Below are 27268 nucleotides of genomic sequence, written 5' to 3' on the forward strand. Positions count from 1 at the left end.
GCTGGGGCTCCTGTTGCTCACTGGGGGCGTTGTTTGTTGACTCCTCTGTGAAAACAATGGCATTATGGGAATGGTAGCCATTTGGGGTTGGCTTGCCTGGCCCTATAAAAGGTCACACACACATGGATCTACTGTTGATTTGGCAAAGCTCCGGTTCTTTACTGCTTGGGTTAGTGGCACGCTCATAAACGCCAACATGTAAATTCCAAAGGAAAAAGGAGGGGGAGAAAAATGTCGCTCTTCTTTGTCTGGGAACATCGGACTTACTTTGCTTAGCCGAGCTCCATCCTGACATTAGTTAGGACAAAGCTAAAACTGTGACTCTAACCCTGAAAACGTCCACACACACAATAGTTTCACTGCTGTGCTCTTTGAAGCAGTGGCTGAAAGATCCCCAGTAATAAAGGTAAATAAAGACACCGGCCATTATTCATTAAGGGGTGTGTTTCAAGAAAAAACAACAACATCTGCATTCAATAGCTTCAACCAATCAGAGCATGAAGTATGAAGTATGAAGTATGTAACATTAAGAGAATAAGGTGTTCTTGACAAATGCTTTAATGCTATAAATTGTTTGTCCATTAAAGACATGTCACTGTCAATATTTTTTGCAACACAGCCTGCTTCTCTGATGGCAGCCATTTTGGTGTAAACAAATTCATGCCCGCAGCACTCAGACGACGTGTATGACTATGTCGCTTTTGCTCTTCAGTCCATCACCACAGAAAGCCCGCCCTGGTGGATTTGATTGGCCCGGCACATCTCTGTGGGAACATAATCAGTTCCCGGGGGAGAAGTTCTATACCAGCCTTCCACAACAAGAAAAATTTGTAGGTGAGGACGTTGGTTTAGCTCCCAGGCTACAGTAAAACAAAGCTACATCGCCAGTATTTGTGAGACAGTGGCATCACTGTCGGCTTCTTTCTTGAGCTTGATAACTAGGTTGTATCCTTTAGCTAACAGAGCCCAATCCATCCACCGCTGGTTGTGCATTTGGCAAGAACGACAAGAGAGTTGAGATCATGGTCAGCTCAAAGGGAACTGCAGGGCTGCACCGCTGAGTAAGCAGAGCAGCAACCACACAACCACAAAAAAAACAAAAAACTATAACACTTCAATATCAGGCGCACACACATTACTAGGTGATAGTACATGACTGAACGGGATAGAGTGAGAGTTAAGAAAGTTGTGTGAGCTGATTATCAGGAAGTTAGGAGACAAGTGCATTGAATGCGGCCTGATATGCCATCGAGCAACCCTGACCTGTTGCTGACTAGTCACTTGATGGTTTGCTGTGTTGACTGCTAACCACTCAGTGCTGCCATGCTGATTCATCACCACCACCGAAATAAAAAGGTGATAATCTCAGAAGCGCTGCTCACTCCTAACACTGCACAGCTTCCCTCTGCCCATGTCTGAAACTGTATTCATAAAGTATTACTTTCTGTAGAGCAGAAAAAAATAATTTATTGCCTGTGTGACAGATGTATCCAAATAAAAGTAATGGTCTACGATGTGATCAAGAAGTATTGGGCTTGGTTGGAAGGATTTTACGAACAATGTGACTCCAGGTAGGCTAAGGCTTTCCTGTTCTAGCAGATGCCACGATGTAATAAAATCATCTGCAAAAATTTAAAAAGGCACTATTGACAGGATGGCTGGGACTTTAAGTAAAACAATACTCACACAGAGTAAGAAATCTAGATTTAGGTGGTGACTCCTTGAGCTTTTTTCAGTATTACAATAATGCAAAAAAAAAAAAAAAAAAAAAGAAATCAGTAGTTGAAGTCTTGTTACATAAGAAATGAGTATGACTGATTTTTCTACCTGCTGGTCTCCTCCTTGCCTTAACTATACTGAGTGTGTCTGCTTCCTAACCACTTGATGCCATGCCTCAGGTCCCTTCCTGCGTCCATATGTTATCTGTTTGCCTTTCTGTTGGGAAGTGGTGAGGGAGCCCAGCGGTGCCTTGTGCTAGGAAACGTCTGTGGTGTGTTGTACTCTCCTGCATCTGCGTCCTCCAGCTCCTGTGCATCTGCCAGCGCCAACGTCACAGCACACTTTGGTTGACCCTTCTCGCTGCACTTGTACAGCTGACTTCTTTGCCAGAGCTCGCATTGGCCTGCATCCAGCTGGCTGAGTCCCATAGAGATGCCTGAACAGAAGAAAACCGAAATTTGCTTACTCAGCAACCGTAGCAACGTGCCCCTATGTTTGGGGTTAACAACTGTGGTAGTTTTATGAGTTTAGATTTCAGATGAAAGTCACGAGATTAGATTAGGACCCTACCTGCAGAGGCAGACAAGTGCTTGGGACCCCCAGATCAAGAGGGGGCCCCTAGGCCGGCACTTTAAACTACAGAAGTAGCAATGTGCTTGGATTTCAGTGACAGTTTGAGACAGCTTGAGAAGTGACATCTGTAATATCAGTCCAGTTACATGGTGTTGTGTGCATGTTAAGTATGACAAATGAAAAGTTATTGCTCTAGGAGTGAAGAAAGAAAAATGAAGAGGAAGTGAATAAAAGAAAGTAAGACAGTGGTAAATGAAGCAGATAATGATACTAAATAGCTGACTGAATGCTGCCAGTCTGCTATAGAAACATTTGAATAAAATAACTTCCACTAGCATCACACTATTTTGTTTGTTCTTTCTTTGACGGTTAGCATTAGTTAACTTAGCTAGCAGAGCAGTGTGGACATTTTTGCCTAGGCAAGTCACCTCAGTGTGGTCCATTTAGCACTGCTTTTTGCGTATTCTTGCTTGTATTCATTTGTCTGAATGTAGTGATTTGTCTAGGAATTTTAGGAAGACTTGAGACATTTGCTAACCCAGAATGCAGATGTCTACAAAGTCTGAGTGTCACTTAAAGTGGGATGAACTGTTCCACCACCACCACACCCACAAGCTCCCCCAATACAACTCCAAATTTAGCTTTCCCATGCAGGGCTGGGTCACTGGTGGAGAAAGACGGGAAGCTGAAGTGCCTTATTATGCTCAAATAGCACACAGGTGAAACATGCTGTGGCATGTTAGTGGGCAGACAGTGGGAGACAACAGAGGAGCTGTGGGAGCAGCGGGATTTTGTTAAAGGATGAGTGAAACTGTGTATCACATTCTGTGTTCTTGATTGATTTAAATTATTTAAGCTTGGTGTAGCAGGGGCTACGCTGTCGAAAGCATTTCTACCTGCGCGCTGGTGTGTCTGTATTGTTCTGTCATAACACCACTGAAACACTAGTGCACTAGTGCTGGAGTTGAAAATAATAAACGTGGATCAACAATTACTTTGCTGAAATCACTGCGGCACAGAACATAGATGGTGTGTAGGAACCGAACCTGAACAAAGATGAACTCCTTGTACTTGTCTGACCACTCAATCTCGTGAACAATGAAAATCCTTTCAGACCAGTCATAGCCGTTGCAGTCGACGTAGTTATAATACACTTAGTTATAATTCAAATCACAGTGCAAATTCTTGTTATTAGACAGAAAAAAAAGTATTAAAAAATCCTATTTTAGTTAGTTATTTTCAGCCAGTTTAGAGCAAGCAGCGTTCCCTTCAAAGAAGCAGGGTGAAATTAGCCTGGAAGACAGACCATCTTCCCCGTCTACAATATTTTTGCAGCAGAGAGTTGGTCTCTCTGTTGGGAACTGTTTATGCTCCAGCCAAAAGATCTGCCGTATCGTTTACACCCAGGCAAGGGTGGATTACCATCTGACACAGATGAGACCCAGCCCCTGAAAGCCTCAGGTTCAGTATGCATGCTGTCGTTTTATTAAATTCCAGTTCATTTACCCAGTTTGGAATATGTATTATAAAAACACAATATCTCAAGGCACTCCAGCCAGGGATGCAAACCTGTGACCTACGCCCAATGTATATGTGATAATAATTATCTTTGTCACTTGAGAATGATTTTAGGGTTGTTGAAATGCTGATTTACACTTGATTAATAGTGCAGGCCTGCTCAATGGTGCATACAATGGTAAAAGGATCTTGAATGGAACTTTTTGCACCCATATCCAAAAACTAGAAAGTTTGGAGACACACACTAGGCAGCAGTAGCAGCAGCTGTCCTTTATTTTGTGGCGTTGATGGTTCTGAAAGTTGTATATGAAGTTTTGGCAGTGATGAAAGCCACATTAGAGAGCAGAGGTGGAAGCAATATAGCACGCTTATCTGATGTGAAGAGAGTTGATTTGTTGCTTTGTGAGATGTCAGTAAAAGGTAATCAGGCATGCAAGGGAAATTCGAGCAGCTGATTAAAGCAGCAGCAGATTAGAACGTTAACTTCAGGGCAGGGGTTGATGTCGTAAACTCGTCCAGATAGGTGGAAGACCCAAGATTTACGGCAGCGCTTTGTGGTCACACACAATTTAGTTGATGAAGGTAATAATTTGTTAAGAATTGCTTCCCATAGAACAGGTTAACAAGTTGACAAAACTTGTGTGGGTTTGGAAAGTTCAGGCTGTCTTCCAGGCTATTAAAATGTTCTTTCCACTCAAATATTTTCCAGAGTCAAAGAAGAAATTCCAAGCCATCTTTAGTACCCCTGGGTTTCATTCCTGATCTCCTGAATAGATTTGATTCAATTCAGAAGTGATTCATTTGGATATATTTTCAGTTTTGCTTAGTTATGAAAGAAATGTTCACAAAACTAATGCTGCAAGTTTCACAAAAACTAAACTCTGACCAGGTGCATTATTAAAAATGTAGCTATATGTCTTTGCTTTTGTCCAGCTCTTCCCTTTCAGGCCTAACAGTGTCCGAACCTTTAGTGGGATGAAACTTGACTGACGTGACTTAAAGCTAAGGATAGAATGAGGTGGAAACAGACTCCTCTAGATTCTTCATCCATGGCTAATTACCCCATCACCATACATGCCCGTGCTTGTCACATGACGAGGAGGCATGCTCAAATCTAAACAAGGCTTTTACATTGTGCCTCAACTCGTCTTTTTCTAGTATGGCGAGAACCTAAACAGACCTAATCTTGCGTTTTATCACCCTAAGACATTGCTAGAACTGCAGGCAGGTGCCTCTCGGTTCTGTTGACCAGTTGTCAAGAACACCCATGGAATGATCAAATCAAAACGATCTGGAGCAATGACCTGTAGCCTCAACATTGGCTCTCTGTCTATAGCTTGTATTCATTTCACACACAAAGCAGAAACAATATCTGCTGCCACGATAATCGCTAGGGATTGTAGGATGTTGTAGTCATAATATCCTCTGTGTGCTTTGGAAACAGCATCTTTTTTTTAAATGCTTTGCCAAAATACAGGCGTAGTTGTGATAACTGGTGTAAGGTGGGTGTCACAATGCGACGCATAGAGATGTTTTGTAGAGTTAGTCAGAAAACACTTAATATAAGACAAGAACGTCTGAGCTGCATGATACTAGGTCTTTTTTCCCAGCTCCAGTTTCTGTGCAAATGATTTTTATTTTCTAGGAAGCAGGTGTCCCTACAGTAGTATACTGTATGAACACACACACATTAGTTGACACTCCTGGTTTCCTCCAGTCTGTCATTAGGCTGAAAATATTATAGGATGGCTTATTTGGTAACAAAAAAGTTTGAAAAGCATTAGCGTACTTAGAAGGTCAGTGTTTGACGTGGAAAACACAAAGGCTATATTTGCTTTAATGGGATTTGCTATATAAGCATGTAAAACTATGTGGAATTATAATATAAATACCTTAAAAATAGATTGAAAGTCCATTAGTCCATAGTAAAACGTTCTAATGTAACAGTCCTGCAATAAATCTTACTTTTGTGAAGGTTCTAGTGTTCAGCATTAGTCTCCAATATCAGAGAGAGTCGTTGATTCCAGTGGGTTTTCATTGTGGAGGTTTGAATTGTATTGTGTTGTACTGACACATGTTTCTATTATTTTGGCAAACCCATATTAGTCAGAGGGCTAGGCTAAATGACAGATAGACTTTTAATTCAATCCAGTTTAACAGCACCACAGACTACATCCTCCAGAAATGGTCATCAATCATTGATCAATGATGACACATTAGAGCAGTCATGAAGGAGGATTTAGTGCTGGACTGTTATATTAGAATTAATTCACTAGTGTACCCAATGTTTTGGCAAACGAGTATATATGCCAGTTGGCTGAGTATTCAAGTACAGCTTTTTGGAAGTGAGGACATTTTGGAGGTTTTTGGAAATAGTGGAGATGTTTGGAAGGACGCTGGGACGTTTTATTTCATTTGAATGAATCTTAGACTCAGAGAAAAATGATTTAAAAAAAACACATAGAAGTTTGTTTTTACTTTCTATGCTGATTCTTTTCCCACTATCTTTACATTTAGTGGTAATGAAGGGAGATTTAGAGCAAGACTGTAGACAATACTAAGTAATAACAAGTGCACGTGCAGTTGTGAGGCCCCTTCATGTTGAGCAGTGTGAGATCAAATCAAATCAAATTCTATGTTTTTGTAATTTGTTGTGATTTAATTAGATTAAATCACAACAAATCCGAACCAGTTCTCAGACTGTTTCTTTTGTAACCATTTCCATAAACTCCGACGTTCTCTTATCCCCCTGAGGCAGTGCCTCATTTATTTCTGGTTCCACTTGTAGCGTCCAACACTAATGCAAAGCACAGGGCCTGCAGGATTTTAATCGCACCTTGGTCATTAAAGGTGGAGTTAATGTTTGAATGGATGCAGGAGTGGACACAGTTAATCACAGAGGTCAGCTTGGCCTCGGTCAGGTAGTAGAGCAAGACTAGAACGTGTCCACAGGATGTTGTTAATTAAACATTGAAGAAGTAATGTTTTATCACTGCACATTATACCAAGCCTTTAACAATAGCCAATCATTAAACAATTAATGGCTCCAGGCCAAGACACAAATACCTCCCCTTCTTTCACTCACTTCTGATTTCGACACAAGAAAAGGAAAAGAAATAGGGAAAGGTTTGTTTTGTTTCCATTTCTGAGAATGAAATGATTTTATGAGAGAGAGAGATGTGTTGAGGTCAACTAAAACTAAGAAGCTCCTCCTTCAGTGCACAAAGATTGTTTGTCTTGTTTTGTCTTTTTGTGTGACCTTTCTTCACTGCAAGATGTAAAGCACTAGCTATACTTTGGGGTATTTTAAATAGATTTATGTTTAAATTCAATACTTGTCACATTTAGCTATTCCCAAAAGTTGTTTTTTGTCATTCAGCTTTTTCTTTTATTTTCAAACATGAGCGATCCAACAGCACCACCCTTAAACGTAATAAAACCAAAAACAACTTGACAACTACTCATTCTTAACACTACAATAAAAAGAAAGACACCACACGGTAACAACCTACAACTAAATGATTATAATGTGACAGCTATATTGCAAACATAAACATGTCCCCATGACCCTCTTAAAGGTCTCACCTTCATTGTTAACTAAAAAGTGTTCATATGATGCAATTTCTGACACGGCTAAGGTGTATGTTGAAATATCCGTCAGTTTCCTTCTGATCCCCCTGGAGACATGGCCTCTATAACTTACGTAGTTTCATACCTACACACATCCCTGTATGTTCTACAACTTTATACCAAAATGGGTTAACAAACTTACAGTATATTCCCAAATTGCATGTAAAAAGGTTCCTGTTTTTGTCTAACACTTCCAGCATAGATCGTACGTCAGCATCCTATGAAGCTTAAAAGGAGTGAAGTAGACTCTATCAAGTACTTTATATTGAGTAAATTGTCCAATAGCTCCCATATCACATATTTTACGGTATTTGATAATATTTTCAACCATTCCTTATGGTGATCCTTACAAATATCCTTTTGGAACCCAATAAAGGTTTTGTAAAACATAGCTGTATGCAATGAAAGGAAAATTCAACAACTCCAATACTGGGTTCTTATCCTGGATGAACTATCCCTTGGTAATACAGTCTCTGTTTTTTAATGGTTAGGGTTAGATACTTACAAAAAAGATCTTTGCCTTCCAAATCATACATACGGGTAATACACATAAAATAAAAAGATATAAACACTACATCTAAGTACAAGCCTCTTATCTTCTAAATCCCTTTCGAGATTCCAATAAAAAGATTTATGCCCAGTAGGTATGGCTGCCACACTATGTTCATCAGTCCATGTACCATGTGGTAGATTGTCATCGGTTTGAAGGGACTGGTTAGTTCCTGCTCAGTTTCCATCCAGCTTGGCTCTGGATCTGTTTCAGTCAAGGTGCCCACAATGAATGAGCTGGAAGTCACAGCACAGAAACACATTCCAAAAAGCTGAGGATGTAAAAAAGGTATGGCTGACCACTGGAGCTCTGTATCTCCTAAAAAGATTCATTTTACCTCATGGAGATCCTCAGATGTTGGAAGACTGTTCAGAAAACCCGTCTGTAAACATTTAGAGACTGTGCAACAGTAATATAATCATTCTCAGCACCTCATCTTTGTATTTGTAAAAATGCTTTACGTGGCATTTCTCAATAACAAATGTGTGTTTTTTTCCTGAGATATTCTTCAACTAGCCCAGGTAACAGATCAACTCATCAGCTGGACTTTGCGACCTGTGCTGCGCTTTGAATCCTGTTAAGTTAGAATTAGCATCAGCTCAGGTTTGAATGACCTGCAGTATCACATGCCCCTTGTTTAGGTTTAACTTTTATAAGAGCCCTCACTTCGGGTAGGGAATACATTAATGAAGCCTGAGAAAGGAAAACAGCTCTATGAACAGGACATTATGCAGTCACATGGCTAAATTAAAGGGATACGGGGAGGGTGGACTCTGTCAGACATGAGACCGGTGGCTTTGTATATTTAGTGCCCATAGTAATGAAGGACAAAGCAGCATTTAGTTTGAACAGCAAAACGTATGACTGAGTTTTTAGTTCCAAATGTAGTAGTCTATGTGGATCAGCTAACTATGGCTGTAAGATTCGTAAGATTCTGACAAATAATGGGTAGGTCACATTCATGTCCTCTCTCTGGAAATCAGGAAGAGCCTTCATATAGCAGCCTTATCAGCCGTATTTGAATGTATCATGATCAACATTATCAACCAGATAGCAAGACAACTCACCACTGGCAGCTCGTACCGTCAAGCCTTTTCCCTAAATCTAAAATCTGTGTACCTCACTGGCAGTAGAAATCAGAGTTGGTGGCTGGTCACAACGGCAAACTATATATTATATGAGATAAAATGTGGATCAGGCCAACCGACTGATCCACATTATATCTCATATAATGTATAGTACAAATCCATCCGGTTCGATCAGTGCGACAGGGGCTTGTTATTGTGTTACTGTTCTGAAATCTTAAATATCCAAAATACAAGCTGAAACAAGGGCATTTGGTCTTCAAATGCTGTTGGGGAGTTTAGGTTTTTATTAGGAACATCTGTGGGTGGTGCCCACCTCAAACACACAAACTCACATGACCCACATGGTGGAAGGATAATAATACAGGGGGGACAGATATTAATACGGTTTTGTAAATTGATGGCAAATTGCATGTCACTCCAGCTCCCCTGTTCGGAGAGCTTTTCCAATTTGACATCCTTTACTCCCCTTTCAAACCAGCTATCTTCCCAGGCTAAAATGCAAACATTGCTGTCCACTCTTCTCAACTTGTTTTGTTGTATGTACCATGAGCTGAATGACTAAGATACTTCACAAACATGGTTAGCTCATAGAACCACCGTGTCTGAGTACATCCTCACAGATCAACTAGCATGTCTGTGTTGTGATAACGAATAAAGTCAGGTGTTTATTCTTTGCAGCACCTTTTGTAGAATGGTAAGTTAACACTTCAAAGGAAATAAAATGGATTTGTGGTGATGTAGTGGGCTGTTTGCAGCATGAAGTGGCTGGGCTGAAGGCTGAGTGGTGCAGTGATGGAGAGGGAAGAGCCTCTGATTAGAGGCTGGAGATTCAGTGAATTGAGAGTGACCTCAGTGTGTCAGCAGATCATGTAACATGGAGCAGCTTCCAGCTAGCCTCTGCCATATTGTGTTGAACACACTGCCCACTGCTCATTGACTGTTCATGCTGAGCCTGCAGTTACACTCCCAGCAATAGAAAATGTGCATGTGTGGGTTTCCTTAGTGCCACAGCCTTTATTTATCCCAGAGAGTGCAGAGAGTAGTGCATCTTTCCCAATATCGGAAACAAGACGGTCATTTATAATTTGATTTATTTTGTGAGTTTAAAATAAAATTGTAAAAAGTAATGTTCTGACATATTTTATTAAGAATCTCCCCTGCTGAATAAGTTGGATGCTGTTTTGACTTGAATACAAATTCATCCTGCATTAATAATGAAATATATTTACACAGCAGTAATTCCATCAATAGAAAAAGTCAAACAAGTCAAATCTGCAGCTTTGACTTGCTTTCTCTCATGTGATAAATCTTTAGTTGAACACTTACATAATAAAGAAAAAAAAGGTCCTTCGTTTTGTCAGCAGTGATGAAATGATTTGATGGTGCACTCAGATTGACCAGAGTTAAGAGTCAGAGTACAGTGGAAGGAGTCGGTTACCAGGCTGAGCACCTGGAGGTAGGCAACTCTTTATCTAACACATTACTCACTTGAGAGCCATTCTCAGTTTTGCACTCTGCATTAAAGTGCAATAGAGTATTACAACAGCTGCTGTCTCTATCTACCGCTATATCAGATACATAAACAGCTGTTTTTTATGTGTTACTTAAGGAGATGATACATATTTTGGAACAAGCCTGTGAGTTAGTCATTTATTCATCTCTGCCCTGACATTCTTTTAGAGACAAAGCTTAGGTTGTAACTGAATCTTGGAAGCTTCCATAAGTACAGTAATTTCACTGCTGTGTTTTTTACATCTTGTACATCAGCATGATCATATAAATAATTAACCACATTTTTTTTTTTAACAACAGAATCACACACAGAGTACACATTAAATAATTTGTTAATTCTTGTTTAGATTTATTTATTATTTGGTTAGGTAGGTAGTCTTTAATGTGACCCAGAACTCTTTGTGTGTTCATACCATAGACTGCATATAACTTACCCACTTCCTTACACTGGCCAAACTGACTATTTTTGTGCTGATACGGGCAGCGCCACCTCCAAAATGTGGTGTTCAGAGATCCGATCATTCTAATGTGTCCTCTGTGGGTGTGTTCACACCCGTACTTTAAGCTGGGCACTTGCAATCAGATGGCCCAGGATGGATATAAACGCAAGGTCTGAACAGACCTGCGTTTGTGTAATTACTCTTACTACCAGAAGGAGAACATAAGTTTGGCACTGTAGCTTTAATCAAGTATTGTCACTGAGATTCACATCTCTGTTCCTAAGACAGACTTGAGGACAGGATAAGGAATCATAGTCAGACAACCAACATCTCAGTGCTCACAGTTAATGCAGTGATGACACAAAGTGCATAGTCCCTTTGTGGGAGCAAAAGGAAGAGTTGCCTGATCGTGTTCTGTTCTAAAGGTGCTTATATAGTACTGCAGGAACTTGACGGCGTGACCTATGCAGGCAGCCAACGCAGACGTGAGCCATTTATACTTGTGCGTTCATCAGTCTTGCTCACTCTGTAACAACCAAGACCAGGATTAGTTCATCATTTCTGTGACAGCTGCCTCTACACACTCATTTTTTAGTTGTTTTGAATAATGCTACATGCACAGGCGCTTTATTTGAAATTTTCTGGTAAGTTTGTTCCCTTTTATGCTTTTAATGTGCAGGATCAGCAGGATGTCTTATTGACAGCAACTAAGCGCTAATCAAAATAGTGTACCAATAGAAGCAATTGAAATTTATTAGAGGGTTAAAAATGTATCTCTGTCGAAGCAACAGATTGGAGACAATGTCCTGGTTCTGCCGTTGTACTACTGATGTTTACCCAACATTTAGTAGTGCCTCATAACTGTGTCTCTATGAGATACAGTATATGTATGAGAGTATATTTTTGGTGAGACAAAGGTGAATCATTCTAGATTTCTATAGTTTTCATTCCATTTAATCCCTGCAGCAGGTAACTGTCACATACCTCTGCCTGACATATTTAATCAATGTCCTGAGCTGTTCAGGACTCACCCCACTGACCCGAGCACTAAGATTAGTTAATGTTTCATTAGACAAGATTATGTTCTAATTTAAGCGAATGCATAGAGACACAGTTATGAGGCACTGAGCTGTGAAACACAACAGGAAGTGGTAGAGGTGAGAAGTTAGTTTTGGAGGAGCGAAAGTTAATACATGTTGCATCCTGGACATGGTTAGCCTGGCTTAGCCTTTTTTTGTCAAACTTTTTTTCTGGGACGGTACCAGACTCGTATTCTAAGACCTAAGTGTGGCTAAACCAGGCTAGGACGTGGTAGTTTCAAGGGGATAAACTGCCTTGAAAGCTGTGGAACAGGTTTTATGCAGACTCAGCAGAGGAAACGAGCCGTTCATAAGTGGGAATTAGGAAAATGCCCCGTGGTTAAACTGGTTACAGTCTATACAGTAGCAGATTTGCAACTGTAATCAACAAGTACTAGCCGCTTTCTGTTGTTCGGTTCACAACGGGTGAATGCGGGCGATGCGGTACATTACGGTAGAGTACAAATATTGCACCAAAATGAGTATGAAAACAGTATGAAAGCATATGTGTTTTGCACTTGAGAAAAAAAAAAAAACAGAATTACTCAGGATGAATTAATAAATTGATAAGCCTTCCTATCGATTTCATTATTGGATTTACAGAGAGCCAGAGTGAAAGCAGGTTTTGCTCCTGGAGTAAGAAAACATTATTCAATGTTCAGCTGACATTTGACTAAAAATGTGACAACATAATTAACAGTTTTGAAAGACATGTAGAAATTTTTTTTAAATGAGACTTGCTCATCCTGGGTTTTTCACATCTAATGGAACTGTCACTAGAAGATCAGGACTCGGGGAATGAGATTTGTGTGAATATAATCAAGTTTTTAGAATCGAAGAAACTAAAATAACACTCTTTTTTGATTATCTGTCACAATCCAGTGGAACTAGACAATCAGCCCGTTTCAAACAGGCATGGTGTGAACCGGTATTTAGGAAACACACACCATAATACTAGCTGCAGACAACTGACACTATCCCTGTGAGCCGTCTCCCAATGCTTCCCGATAATGACGATCCACTGAGGAGAAAGACACTCAGTCCCGTCCACGATCGGCCAACCGCTTTGCCTGCGCTTCAGTTTTTCAGCAAGACTCCAGGTGTGTCTGTACATTGTTTGCTGTGTACCACGGCCTTTAAAGAGAACCTGAAAAACAAATACGGCCACCTGAACAAACCGCAAACAACACTATGAGAGCAGTGGGAGTGAACCACAACATTTTAATGACAGTTCTTATGACAGTATTTACAGTATGAAAATTCTCTGTGGTTTCATTCCTACCAGATACCCTGTTCATTTCACATTTGAAACTAAAACGTTTCCTTGTATGCAGATCTGTAAGGTCTATAAATATTCAAAGTATTTAACACCAGATAACATTGTATTACATTTAACTTGCAGACGTCTTCATTAAAGGGGCAAAACATCAAATTATTTGCTAAAGTATATTCCACTGATTGAGACAACAGCTGTTTGTCATTGGAGACATAACTTGGCTGCTGGCTGTCACCGATTGTGTCCATGTGTTTTTGTGAAAGAAAGCGCCCTCTTTTGGGGACATCCTGCAACTGACTGAGTGGGGTGCGTTCACAGTGAAATCTGTGAAATGCCCCGGGGGAAGAAGGGGTGGATGGAAACCGACTGACAGTCAGTTTGAACTCTGCATTCAAGTCTCTTTCTGCTGTTTTTTGTTGTAAATCAAGTGCTCGTACTGCTGCTAGATCTTTGATGTTTTTTGGATCTGACCTTTAGATTACTACACAGAGAAATGAAGAAACATTGTGGCTATTTTTCTTGCAGTGTCTGCCTCAGTGGCCGATGGTGAAATAACACTTAGAGTTGCCAATATGTGGTCAGCCTGTTGCCACTTAATTGTGTAAAGGCGCAGAAAGCCTCTTCATATTAGCTTCCACATATCCTCTCATTGCTGTCTGCGTGTGAGAGAGACAGAGACGGTTACTGGTAGCATCCAGTTGGAGTGATGCCAGCACGAGCAGACAGCAGCACCGTTCTCCCATTCACACACACTCAGCAGTCACTTACAAAAGACAACATTCAATGTGTTGGACCCAAATCCAAGAAACAGGAAATAAAATAATTTTAATGAAACTTACTAAAAAGATGAAGGGAGTTGCACTAATGAGCAAAGAAATCCAAAAACAAGAGTGTTTATAAATGTGTGTTCTTGTGAAACGTCATCAGTCGTGGGCAAAGAAAATTTCAATTTAAAGTACCACCTGACCAAGTATAGTCCAAATACCCGGATGTGTACCTTTTCCCGCATGTGCATCTGGAGGTTCCAGGTATCCCGGAAAGTATGCTGCTGTTTCAGTTCCAGTCCGTCCTCCTGTCTGTCCTCTGTTCTCAAGAGTCTGTTCTTTAGAACCAAACTTGTCAAGTCTAGACTACTGAGTACGCAAGTAGGAAGTTTGTAGGCGCAAGACCAAGACAGATAGATAGATAGATAGATAGATAGATAGATATGCAAAGACATTTGCAATATACGAAAATAAGAAAATATGGGGTAATATTACATGTATTAACATTTTAAGTACAAGTACATAATCATATGAACAAAAATCACAATTGAAATCAAAAGTGATCACAAAGGCAGGAGGTAAAACTAAGTTAAATGCAGAGCAATAAAATAAACTCAACATGGTGATGGGCTAAAAGGTTACAAACTCAATACCATGATGCAATGTTTAGACAGACATTTTTTTATCCATCACAAGCTCACTGTCTTGATTCCTTTCCACTTTCTACTTTCTTTGATTTCCTCTCTTGATTCCTTGATTCCATTGCTGAGGTGCCATTGAGCAAGGTGCCTAACCCCACAAACCCCTCCCCAGGGTGCTCTCTGTTACCCTTTAGGGTTGAATGCAGAGAACTAATTTCCCCATTGTGGAATCAAATGAGGGATGCAATTTATTTATTTTATTTATTTGTCAATCCCCGTGTCTTTATTTCTGAAGTGAGAATATGTTTCCATATAACACACCATCACTATATTGTCGATTTTTCCGTTTTCAGCTTTCCATTATTGTTAAGTTAGATTAGTTTTCTTCCAAGCCCACCAGTTTTCACAGAGTGTATCTCAACTTGAAAGGAGAAAGGCCAAGAGGCATTTCCAAGCTCATTGTTAGCCGCCTTCCCTCGGCTGACCCCGCTGAGTGACAACCTCAGACCCTCCAGGTTCAGCTGAACTCGGTGTCCTTCAGCCTGCCCCAGCCTGTCTGTCTGTTCACTCACTTCACACACACAGTCAGAGGCAGAGAACAAAAACCATGGCCTGTCGTGTGGTGTTCAAACACACAGGAACTTTGCCCCGTGACTTTCTGGTGACTTTTGACGATAAAAGGTCCATTGCATGAGAAAGACATTCATACCAAACTGGTTCTAATGAACCAAAACATAATGTGTAGACTGAAACTCATTCCTGGTAGCCAAACAAAATCTCCACCCATTGTTGTCTAGAGTCTGGGAGGCTCTGTCCATCTATCTGTTACTGTCATCTGTGGATATGACTTCTCGTTACATACATATGTTATTGTCTACGTGGCGTCTGTGGCTTGGTAGAGCGGGCTGTCCAAGAAAATGGATGGTTAGAGAATCATTCCTCACAACATGCCACATGCATCTACGAATGGGTTGATGTGTAACTGTAACTCTCTTTGAGTTCCTATAAGTAGAAAAGGCCTATTGAAAAAGTAGACCATTTACACATAGCCTAGATGCTTGATCAAACTCACTGCCTATTCTCCACTTTTGATTATTTTCTGAAATCCAGGGTTAGTACTTCGATCCTTGGTTCATGGACCACATGCCAAAGTGTCCTTGAGCAAGACACTGAACTCACCGTTGCTTCCAGTGCTTGTGAATGTAGAAAAGTGCTATATCCATCCCTTAATAGTCCCTTAATAAACACACAGAATGACTGTGCAACACACATTAATGTTCTGATCAATATCTTCAACATTTGCTTTGGTCTGTGTTGATTGAGTTTGGAAGGCTATTCTGTTGTTAACATTTGTATTAAGTACTCGCAATCTGGAACTAATAATATTCTATTCATATTTTTTAAATCAGGTTTAATGAATGTGGCTTCCAGTGTTGGTTGTGTGTTGCCTGTTGCCTCATGTGTCTACTCACATGGTCATCGTCCTCTATGCATATTGTGCCTTATATCCCTTTGCGCTCCGTGCTCCTCACAATTGATCCCACCGCATTGTCATCTGCCGTGCATTCATGCACTTAACATTTTTGCAATCGCTTGCTGTTCCTTTACCTTTCAATATTCCCTTCACCAAGGACTGCCTGCAGAGCAGCACTCACCGGCACTTACCCCTCCCCCTCCCCCCCAACACAAACACACACATACACACACCACCTCCCACCTCCGGTTTCCTCCTGAGTGCTGACCTGCACTGGTCCTTTAATATTGGTGACAGCTAATACACTTCTAAATGATCAGTTATTATCTCAAGGGCCTCGTCCACAGGGCCCCACTGATTCCAAAGGTCAGCCCTCTGTCTTCCAGTATCGATTAAGTGGGCCTGTTAACATGGCTCTGGGCCTTACTGAAAGTGAACATTGCCACTAACATATTTCCATCAGCTGCATCTCGCTGGAGAGGCCTATTTAAAAGCCTCTTTGACTCTGCCGCTGCCCTAGTGAATAGGGCAGGATGAGGAGCATAATGGATATGCCAATAAGGAAAGTAGCGCTACTAAAACATACAGAGGGCCACGAGCAAGACGGACATGAGGAGACGTCCTGCTGAGATATTATAGGATTTTATTCTGCCTTTTCATTTACCCTACACTTTTCTTTCAGGGAAGAAATTCACTGTAAAATCCAATAAATTGACTTTACTTTAAAAAAGTATGCAAACTAGTTGCTTCAGATTTAATTCTACTCACTCAATAGTTCAGATTCGCTTAATAATCTCAAATATATGCTTGAATCTACATAATCCTGTAAAAACAAAGCGCTGACATCATTTGCATGCCAACATTTATCTTCCTTAAATATTTAACATCACTGAAAACGCAACAGATCAGGAGGGAACAATAAACCAGCGGGGTATTGCAATTATATATATACATATATATCAATGCAGTGGAGATGAACTAGAGATACAAGCACCCTTTTACTGTACTCACCTGTAGTTGTGGGATTGGAGACATAGACAGAGTGAGAAAATAATAGTGCTGGACACTCCAATGCAACACAAACAATTATAAAAGCTTTAATTGTTAGTCTGGCGATCAAAAGCTGTTATGATCAGATCAACTCCGAGGCTGAGAGTGTTGCTCAGTGTCTGTGTTTGTGAAGCGGTTAAATATGACAAAAGCCAACAAAGGCATGTCTTTCTTAGCCAGCCAGATGTGGAAAGCTATTTATGGCCATAAAGCACTTTCCTGATATTGTTCCAGCTCCAGTGTGGCACAGTGTGTCTTTGTGTTCAGGTTGTAAGCCGGGCCCTGTGCTGATTAGTAATTGCCGTGAGATACACTCATTGTGCTCAAGGTTAAATTTTTTTTTTTGTGAGGAAACTCCTCGCTCTCTTCCATGCCATCTGTGCTCACAGTACTCACAGGCCTCGAATCACTGCTCTATGATAGGTAGGATTGTCTGTTTCATAAGTAGTTACGAGATTTTTCTTTCTTTTTCAGTTGTATGAGCTGGATGACGATGAAAAGCGCAAAGAGTTTCTTGATGACCTTTTCAGTTTCATGCAGAAACGGGGTAAGTGATTCCACTTTTTTGTATATTCCTTACCATTAGTTTGCCTAAAAGCTTCCAGGGTTTGAGTTATAATCTGAGCTTTGTGCAGCTATCTAAAATGACTAACGTGAGGATAGAGATCCAAAAATAAATAAGGAATTAACATAGGAATAACCACATCTATCAGACCTCCAAATGTGGTCTGGTGGAGGAGGTCATTCCTTAAGCTGTGTGAACACACACTGTGAGTCAAAGAACGCAGCAGTGAAATTAGTCAGCGTATAAAAGCTTCCAGGGTTTCGGTTCATATCTCTAAAATAACAAACGTGAGAGCAGGGATCAGTTAATAAATAATAACTTAATGTGTGGACGTAAGAGGGACTTTACAGCTTGTTTCAAACTCATATCAGCTGTTGCAGTATTCTACTTCACCTCATTTGATAACTGTTTATTTGCATATCGACCTCAAACCTGAAATTGGTTCTCAAGTGGGAGAGGCCAGGTATGAACACATGGACTTAAAGCTGGTCACTTGGGGTCAGATCACTCACAACACATATTAATACCAGGTCTGAACAGGGCCTTGCAGAATCAGTGAAATAGTTTCAACATGTGTGAACAAATACTCCTTTGTTCCTCAGCTTAAACAAAGGGTCTGTGTGTATTATTACCACGGAGACATGACCATGACTCGCCCTGCTTCTTTGTTGGTACACACAGATCAGAAAGGGAGACATGGTTGAGGGCATCCCCCTGGCATTTACCTCGTCACAATATTGAGACTTCTCTTGTTGTACTGGTCACCTACACTGTGATGGTGTGTGCTTTCCCAAAGCAGCCGCTGGTTTTATTGGGGAAATAGATCCATGTTTAGACTCTTGCATAATATGAGGAAGTTAACCACCCAGCAGAGAATAAAAGCCATGACGAGTTACAATGAAGAGGTATTTTTGGAGCACAAGGCTGGCATGCCATGTTTTTGTTATTTTTAATTTCTTGTTCTGTACGTAATGGTTTTGCACCTGCCTGTCCTTGACTCACAATGCAGTGGTTGGAATTAGGGAATTAAAAAAAAAAAAAACTGGTTTTGCAATGATAATAGAAGAATAACATAATATTTTTTAAATGCTTAATCACGCTGGTTTTCTGCACAATATAAAACTAACAATATCACAGTTAATGTAAACACATTCAACGTGTTTCACTCAGAGGAACTTACATATACATACATATGGTTACAATCTAACATCTGCTAATCATATCTGAATACCCAGTATCTGGATGAATCAATAACTATTTGCATTAATGTCCAAATGATGCTGCCAAATTCAGAATGCATTAAAAAGTAGAGAGCTGGATGAAACAAATTTTACACCCCCGTGAGTTATATCCACTAAAGATAATATGCAGTTTCTGACATTGATGTCTTGTGGTTTTTCAACATCAACCATGGACTGTAAAAAATCTAAATCAAAAGTGAAGCCAAAGCATGTAGAGCGCCCCCTTGTGGCTGGCTGCAGTATATGTCACAAGCTCCACCTCCTCCATTTTAGTGGATGGGACTTGTGCCAAGCTAAAAAGTTAAAGTACACTCAAGTGATTACGGTATTATTATTATTATTTTTTTTAGGATGGTTTCCGTCATTTTAGGTTTTTAATATAATGCTGATCTAAGTGTCAGAGAAGTTTTAGTAGTTTGATGTATTTAAACAGGATGTGATGCCATCATGACTGACAGTCGCCACTGACAACTGCTCAGTGAAGCAGCCCATAGGAATGTGACAGTTGAAAAAAGTTAATAAATAAGTACAGTGTATAATCCAAAATTCCAACATGTAACTGGTGGAGGAAGAGCGGAGCACAGTATTAATTAAACACAAACGCCAGTGAGTACTATTGATAACGTGGCTCCGCTCTCAGACAGTACAGCTCAGACTCTGGACATGCTGTTTTAGGTGCATGTACGTAAAATAAAGACCATAAAAAGAGTTAAAACAATAAAACACACAAAACACCATCAAAACCGCAATTAGAAGCTTAATTAAAAGCAGAAAAGGCTCCTCAATAGACCTTTGGCCGATGATCTTAAGGTACACACTAGCATGTATGATGCTAAAAGGTCAGTTGATATAACCAGGGACACGGCCATGAAGAGCTTCAAATGTGATTAGGAAGATCTTAAAATCAATTCTAAGACCAAATATCAAATTTGCTAAAAGTCAAAAACTAAGCTATTCAGTTCTAGCAGGTATTTTTTTTTATATGTCAAAGGAATACATAAATTCCACTCTGACTTACATGTTTCAGTAGATGTTTTAGTTTGGACGCTGCATTCATGAAGATCAGAATATCCCAAAAGTTACAGTCCTGTTTAACCAGAGTCCAGCTGTGTGCTGTGACAGCTGGAGAAAAAGCGCACGTTGATGGAGTAATGATGTAGTTGGGTGGTCACTTGGGTTTAGAGACAGTATAGATTGTTGTTGGAGCATTCAATTAAAGATTGATTTTGGACTTAGTGCAGGGAGACATTGTCAGTGTGAAGCAGATCAGCAGCAGCCTATCTCCACTGCTCGCCTCTGACAACTGCGATCAGAGTGGACTCCTCCAAATATCCCGATCAATGTTCCCTGAAAACATCACTGTCATTCTGCACTGAAAATGTCAGCCGGGCGAACTCGCCGAGCAGAGATCCCAGGGAAAAGTGTCAAAAACACAATGCTCCTGTAATACTGTTGATTTAGTGGCTGGCTAAATTGAAGCACGGTAATACTAGACACATAACATCACACTGTTAGTGCACAAACACTCCTTATGTTTGTGTCCAATCTTATGATTACATTAAAAAAATGGCACAAATGTTGTGTTTTTTTATCTGAGACCAGATTGGCAGAACAACATTAGTCCGTGGCTTCCAAAAATAGTAATTTAATTAAAAAAAAATTTTTTCGCTGTTTTAAAATCATTTATATTTTCTCAACTGTCTTGTAGCATTGGTCTGGAGATTTGTGTATAGTACCGCATTGTTACGCAGCAGTTACACAACTAATGGGACTGTTGGTCTAAATTGCTCAATGACACACCATGGTCAGGCTGGTTTTTGGTGTTAGGCCTTGAGCAAGCAGACATTGCGCTACTATGCATAAAAACAGATCGACCAAATGCTGATTTCCGGCTGTTAGCTGTATGGGACTGTACTCCTTTTGTTAAAAAAATGCATTCATTATTTAAAAATAGCACTTACCTCCCTTTTTGTACTCTGCACTGTTGGCAATGCGTCACAATTCAAAGAAATTTCCATTTTAAATTTCCAAGCCCAGTGCCAAAACATTTTTTTTTTCCTAATTTGGGGATTGATAATGGATAAAAAGGATGTAAAGTGATAGACAGATATAAAGTATTAATGTTATAAAAACCTAGCAGACTGTTATTAGAATAAACGTTAACATAGCACATTGAACTTTATACAGGTTGAGCTCAGAGCATCATTTTTATATGTAGTTTTGGTGAGAAAAGATATATCCAAGTTTGCCTGTCGAATGTCCAACAATCTGTTTTGCCTCCTTGTTCACATCAACAGTATGTATGTACTGTCTTAATTCCTGTGGCGTTGTCCCTGTGGTTGTGTTGCAGCACAGTCTCACTTGGGTACTCTAGTGAACACGAAGGTATTCTGATATTACAGTGGTGCACAACAACTTAATGTTTAATGTTCAATACCATAATGCCATAGCATGCTGTTTCAACATGAACTGAACATTAGAACACTCATGAAAGGGAATGCATTCGCTAGTGTACCTAATGAACTGGCCTACTTTCTTGTCAGGCGAACCTAAAGAACTTGGTCAGGACAGCTTTGTGTAAGTTTTTTTCAGGCTCAGAGGCAAAGACAAGGAATCCTCACTGAGAGATTCCATCAAAAGCTGAGCAGACAATGACCGTGATGGCCTCCATTGTGTGTTGATAAATACCCAGGATGATTTACTGTTGCCCCGGGGCTGTGGTTATTAATTGATTATTATCTCTAAGACCTACCATCAGCTGCCTTTTTCAAATAAGTCAACTTTTGTTGCCGGGCTAATTACTTAAGGATACTACGTTCCAGGGGAAACAGCTCCTGAACCGCTACCTTAAGAAATGTAAGAGTCTTCGATCCCTGTGACAATTGCTTATCTTGCTGCTGTATCTGATTTTTGTCTTTGCCTCAGCTTCCCTTTTTCTTGTTTTTCTATGTACATTTTAGCATTTACTTAAGTTCTTTTAGGTGAAGTTTTCACATAAGTTCACACTTAATATGGTGTACAGCTGCAGTTCTCCAAATTAGGAATTATAAAAAAAGTATTGTCTTTATTTTTAATCTGTGCAGGCCATTTCATATTCGGCCTAAAATTAATTATGCAGATGCACAGAGTGCCAAAGAATTCAAAGGTGTTGACTCAGTGCAGTTATAATGGCAGCGACATAGCATGCAAATACAAACTAGACACTGTTCCTGTTACATCCTCCTCGATGCTGTCTTCCTTTCCTCTGTCTTCCTTTCCTCTTCTTTATACGTACAACATGGTTTCAACAGCTTCATTGTGAGGTCACCTGGCAAAAGGTTTCAGGGTCTACAGGGGTTTAAGTTTCAGAAATCTATTAAAAAATAGATGGAAATACCAACTTTTCAGCTAATACCTCTCGTTGGGGTCTTCCCTTCAGTTTCCTCAGCCTTTTCCTCTGAATACTACAATGCACAGGCAGTTGGACATGTAGATGGCTGACCTTATTATAACACCATAGATAGCACCCACAGATCTTCCTATTTAAAGCCCAACTCCCCACCAGTCTTTTAGAAAAGAAGAATTAGATGAAACACCTTCAAGAAACTCTACAAGTCCAGCCGTCCACTTGCCCTTTTTTTGGATGTACCATGACCTGGATGAGAAACTTCACAGGCACACCATTGAAAATATTGTGGGCATGGCTGCATGCTGACATGATCCTTAGCAACTGCCCTTTTGCAATGCACCTGGGCAATTCACAATTCTGTGCAACTGACTGATCTGTAGGTACTATTCTTCCTAAACACTCATGGAGATACGTTACGAATTCAGATTAGTACATACACTATCAGGTATTAGCAAAAGTGAGTTATAACTGCTGCTTATTCAGTTATTTTCCCACAGTGGCTACAATGATCAATTGAAAAACACACTCTCCTTCAAAAAATACTCCCTCATTTGGTATTCTGATTAGGAATGTCCTGATCAAGTGTTTTATGCCTCCCAGTCTTTAAATATTGAGTATCAGCTCATCTGAGTCTGATCTGATCTTAAATAAACAACACGTCCTTCCCTGGAGATTCCCAAATTATTTTTTTTTCTTCCTTGTATTCTCCTAGACGTGACTGGATTCAGTCCAATAAATAGAGCTGTCAAAGTTAATGTAGTGTGGAGAGGGTAGCTCGTACCTTGGCTCTAGCAAGCCTGCATTCTCTACTCCAGAAATGTTCTGGTCATCCAACACCATAAACTCCCTAACCCTCTCTGGAATATTTTTTTGGGACATTACTAGTTCTGATAACACCATCATAGATAAGACCACTCCTATTTGTTTACTCAGAACAACTCTGCAGTGACCATGCCAGCAAAATAACCTCCTATTCAGGTGCCATACACCAGTTCTCTTGGCGTACGGCACACATGCACTCACCCACTTGGCAAGAATATAGTGATTCCTCGCTCACAGTTCCCTTTGAAACACCAGCCAGCTGAGCAGCCTTTGTCGCTACAGCTCCCTGTCCACAACAATAAACCTTTTTTCACTTAAGTCTTTTCCTCTTGCAATCTTTGTCTGTCAGTGGGACGTAATATTTATCACTGTTAGATCCACACTTTGAAAACTCAAGTGTGCCTGACTTATACCCTTTTCTTACTGTTAACAAACCAGATATACTTTCCTTTGTGTGGCAGCTTCAAACCAACTAGATCCTGCTGAATCCTTTTAGTTATATATGAGTTTCACACTATTTTTATAGTTTGATGCTCTAGTGAGTATTTGGGGGAGCAAGCAATTTGCCGACGTAGGAACATAAAACTCAGTGCGACAGTGAAGCTCAGTAATGTGTTGATAATAATTTTGGGACAACAGTGGAGCTGTTTTGTTGGAGATATGTTTGTATGTGCTTTTATAGGATTTCATCAGATTTTTAGAGGAACAAAATTGTAGAATATCTTCAGACCTTAGGCAATTACAGGCCCCCTGAGATCCTCTTCCAGCCCTAATCTTCATACACTGGCGTAACCGCTTCCTCCCTGTCTTGATTTAGGGAGTTAGCAGATAAACAGTTGGTTTCCCCAGTGTCCCTGCATTAATCGTTCATTTCATGGGTTAAAAGAGCAAAGTCAATGAGGAGGAGAAATTCTCATCCCATTATCGGCTCAGAGGTGCAAAGTGAATGCTTCAGCGATGAAGCCAAGCATAAAGATGATTACTGCACTACTAGAAGCCCTGATGTTCCACATTGTTCCAATTACAAACTCCTCCTCTCGTAGCAGCCGAGAGATTAACTGAAGATGACTCTGTGCAAAGTGGATTTCTTCCATCTTGTCCGCCATTGCTCACTGTCATAATGACACATGGCCTGATGAGATAGGTTGTGCTGACAAAAGGTCCCCATTCTCACTCTTTTATTCCTTATATCTCTTTCAGGGAATCAGAGAGACAAATAGATCACCCTCAGTATTGAAAGAGCATAAATCTTGTTTTAAGAGGCTTGTGTCTCCTCTGACTCTGTCAGACAAAGGCTGAGGCTTATATTTACTACCTCAATCTTTGTTTGGTCGGCTACTATGTTCTCATCAAAATAATAGTTTTATAGATCAGCACGGGCACATGTTTTAATCACTGGTAATAAAGATAAACTGCACAGGTCTGAGGAGTTTTAGTGCTGGTTTCCTTTGTGGTCGTACTGTTTTACTGTGGAAACCAATGACAGGGGAGTGAAGGCTGGCTTGTGTTCTGATCACATCAAAAGTACTGTAGTAGGAATTGCTGAAAACCTTAATTCTGGCTGTAGAAATGTGTCAGACTACATTGCTGTGAATGGGGATTTAATAGAAACAGACTAGTCAAGTGCTCAGGCTGACCCTTGTCCACTGGTGATTAGAGATGTGTAGTTTACTCGGGGAAGACATGGCAGCTCTATGTTCTAGGCAAGCTGGTGGATTCAGCGTGGTGGTCTGAGCAAAGTTCTCCTGAGAAACCTTGGGTTCTGGTGTCCATGCGGATTTTTCTCTGACACACTTGTTATTCCCTGCTGGTAGAATATCCTCTTTTAGCGGGACGACACGCCCCGCTACTCTGCAAACATTGTTCAGGAAAGGTTGGAGAAACATGATAAGGAGTCCTAACTTGTCTTGCAAATTCTCTATGTCACAATATGATTAAGTATCTGTGGGATATGACTTCAAGATCCTTGTGCCTGAAACCACATCACTAAAACTCTTATCAGAATCATGAATTTACTAACACATGTTTCAACACCGCTGCATGCAGTTGGATAGTGCTACAAGCAATGTCATACGTGACATTAAGGTATTCCTTGATCGCAGTTAACTGTACATCAAGTTATTTTGCTGTCTGCAACCATTTTGTCGTAGACTTATTTAACAGCCGAAGCGCTCAGGTGACGTATGACTACGTCGCTCTAACAATCGGTCTCTGTCAATCACCGCATAAACCCTGCCCAAATGGTTTGACTGACCCAGCAGATCTTTGCAGGAGCATGATAAGTTCCCAATGGAGAGACTCAAGACCTATTTTCAGCCACAAAAACCTGCAGGAAGCTGGTCTGACTTTCAGGCTACCGTCTTTAGAGGTCTGTAGAGTCCATGCTTCAACTGTTTCGAGCTGTTCAGACCTACACAAAGTTTCTCATGTGTTTTTATTGTTGGTTGATCAGTGGACAATTAAGTAGGAGGGGGTTAAGGCCGAGGCTTGTGGGAGAGACTTTTGTCAGTCTTTGTTTGCTGGTTTTGAGGCGGCAGCTGTATCCGTCTTAATGTGCAGTGCTCTGGCTCTGTGTTGCTATGTGTATAGCTCTAGGAGAGACTTCTGCACTGATGGTGCTCTCAGCTGATCACACTACTGAAGAGCTTTGTGGTCCTGGTCTTGGTCCAGTGCTCTTGTTATGCCATCATTATTTATTCCTCCATGTAAATTTTCAACAACACCAATGTGGGAATTTCTTGGGCTCTTTTCCGATATTGGACAATTTCGGTTTGAATTAATCCGGTGGTGGATCATCTTCCATCTGCACAGCCCACGGCATGTTGTTTAAATCTCATCAAGACTAATTTTGTGATTTGGACCAAGATTTGTGATGTATTTTTATAGCTTTTATCAACATTTCACACTGATATAATATATAATATAAAAATAGTTTTGGGTGAGTCCATTCAACATTTATTGGTACGCATAGAGACAAAAAGACCAATAAGCAACATAAAGCAATTCTTTTCATATGAAGAGAGAAAACTTTCTCATGGCACGCATTGTCTTCCTTTCATTTCCACTAAAGTTTTTTTTTTTTTTCTAAATCAAGCCTGTCCTGCACTTTCTTCTCCAAAGAGCAATGTCGGGGCACTGCAGCTTCAGACTTACTGCTGCCATTGTCTTGCAAGGAGAGGGAGAACATCAATCTTTTGTTTAATAGTGTCTCATTCATTCACATGCCATCACCGCAAAATGAAGCCGTAATTACTGGCCTTAATTGATGTGGCTTCACTACCGCAGACGATACTTCAGAGCTTTTCTCCCCCCACACTGTATAGGCCCCACTGCTGTTGTTTGCACTATATTTCTGCAGCTATTGATCGCTATTTTGGTAAATCCGATGGGCACAATGGAACTCTGTCAGCGAAATGCAGGTTAATTATCTCAGGGTCAACCACTTTGGAATCTTCACAAAGAGCCGCCCATTCTCCCTTTATTGCCCAGCATTAAATTGCAAATAGAAATTATTATCGGAGACCCTTTATTTTACTAATAAAGGGGCAGGTTGACGGCCATTAATAGATGACTCCCATTTTCTACAGATTATAAAGAAGTTTTAAACAAGTCAAGACTAATTTATCTGTGCCTGCTGTTTTTCCCCGTTCTAATTGCTTTTTCTTAAAGTAATTTGTGCCTTATACATGCACTATGTTTTCTCGACGTTAAATAAATGATATGTTTTATCACCACAAAGATTGCTTCATTATCTCATAGAAATAACAATTTATAATGAATTTAAAAAGTTTCCGGTGGATACACGGGTAAAACATTACAAACTTTTCCTGAAAGTTATATTTCCTGCTCTTAACAGAGCTGTCAGACATTTGACTGGCTCAAGATAAATTGGCCTTATAAGAAGGTGCAGAAGCCTATTGATGGGAGGAACCAAAGTT

The 27268-nt window shown here is 40.3% G+C and overlaps 1 protein-coding gene across 1 annotated transcript in view; it reads left to right on the top strand.

Annotated features, from left to right (window-relative positions):
• arid3c (AT rich interactive domain 3C (BRIGHT-like)) overlaps positions 1 to 27268 on the top strand; it is a gene marked incomplete at its 5' end in the record, with an annotated part of 56595 nt that overhangs the window by 20633 nt on the left and 8694 nt on the right. The window contains one exon of the mRNA XM_084552369.1: positions 17789 to 17861. Coding sequence (XP_084408495.1) covers positions 17789 to 17861 — 73 coding nt within the window. The remainder of the gene's footprint in view (positions 1 to 17788; positions 17862 to 27268) is intronic.

Source organism: Chelon labrosus, assembly GCF_963514085.1.
Source record: "Chelon labrosus genome assembly, chromosome: 9".
In the NCBI taxonomy this organism is placed as follows: Eukaryota; Metazoa; Chordata; class Actinopteri; order Mugiliformes; family Mugilidae; genus Chelon; species Chelon labrosus.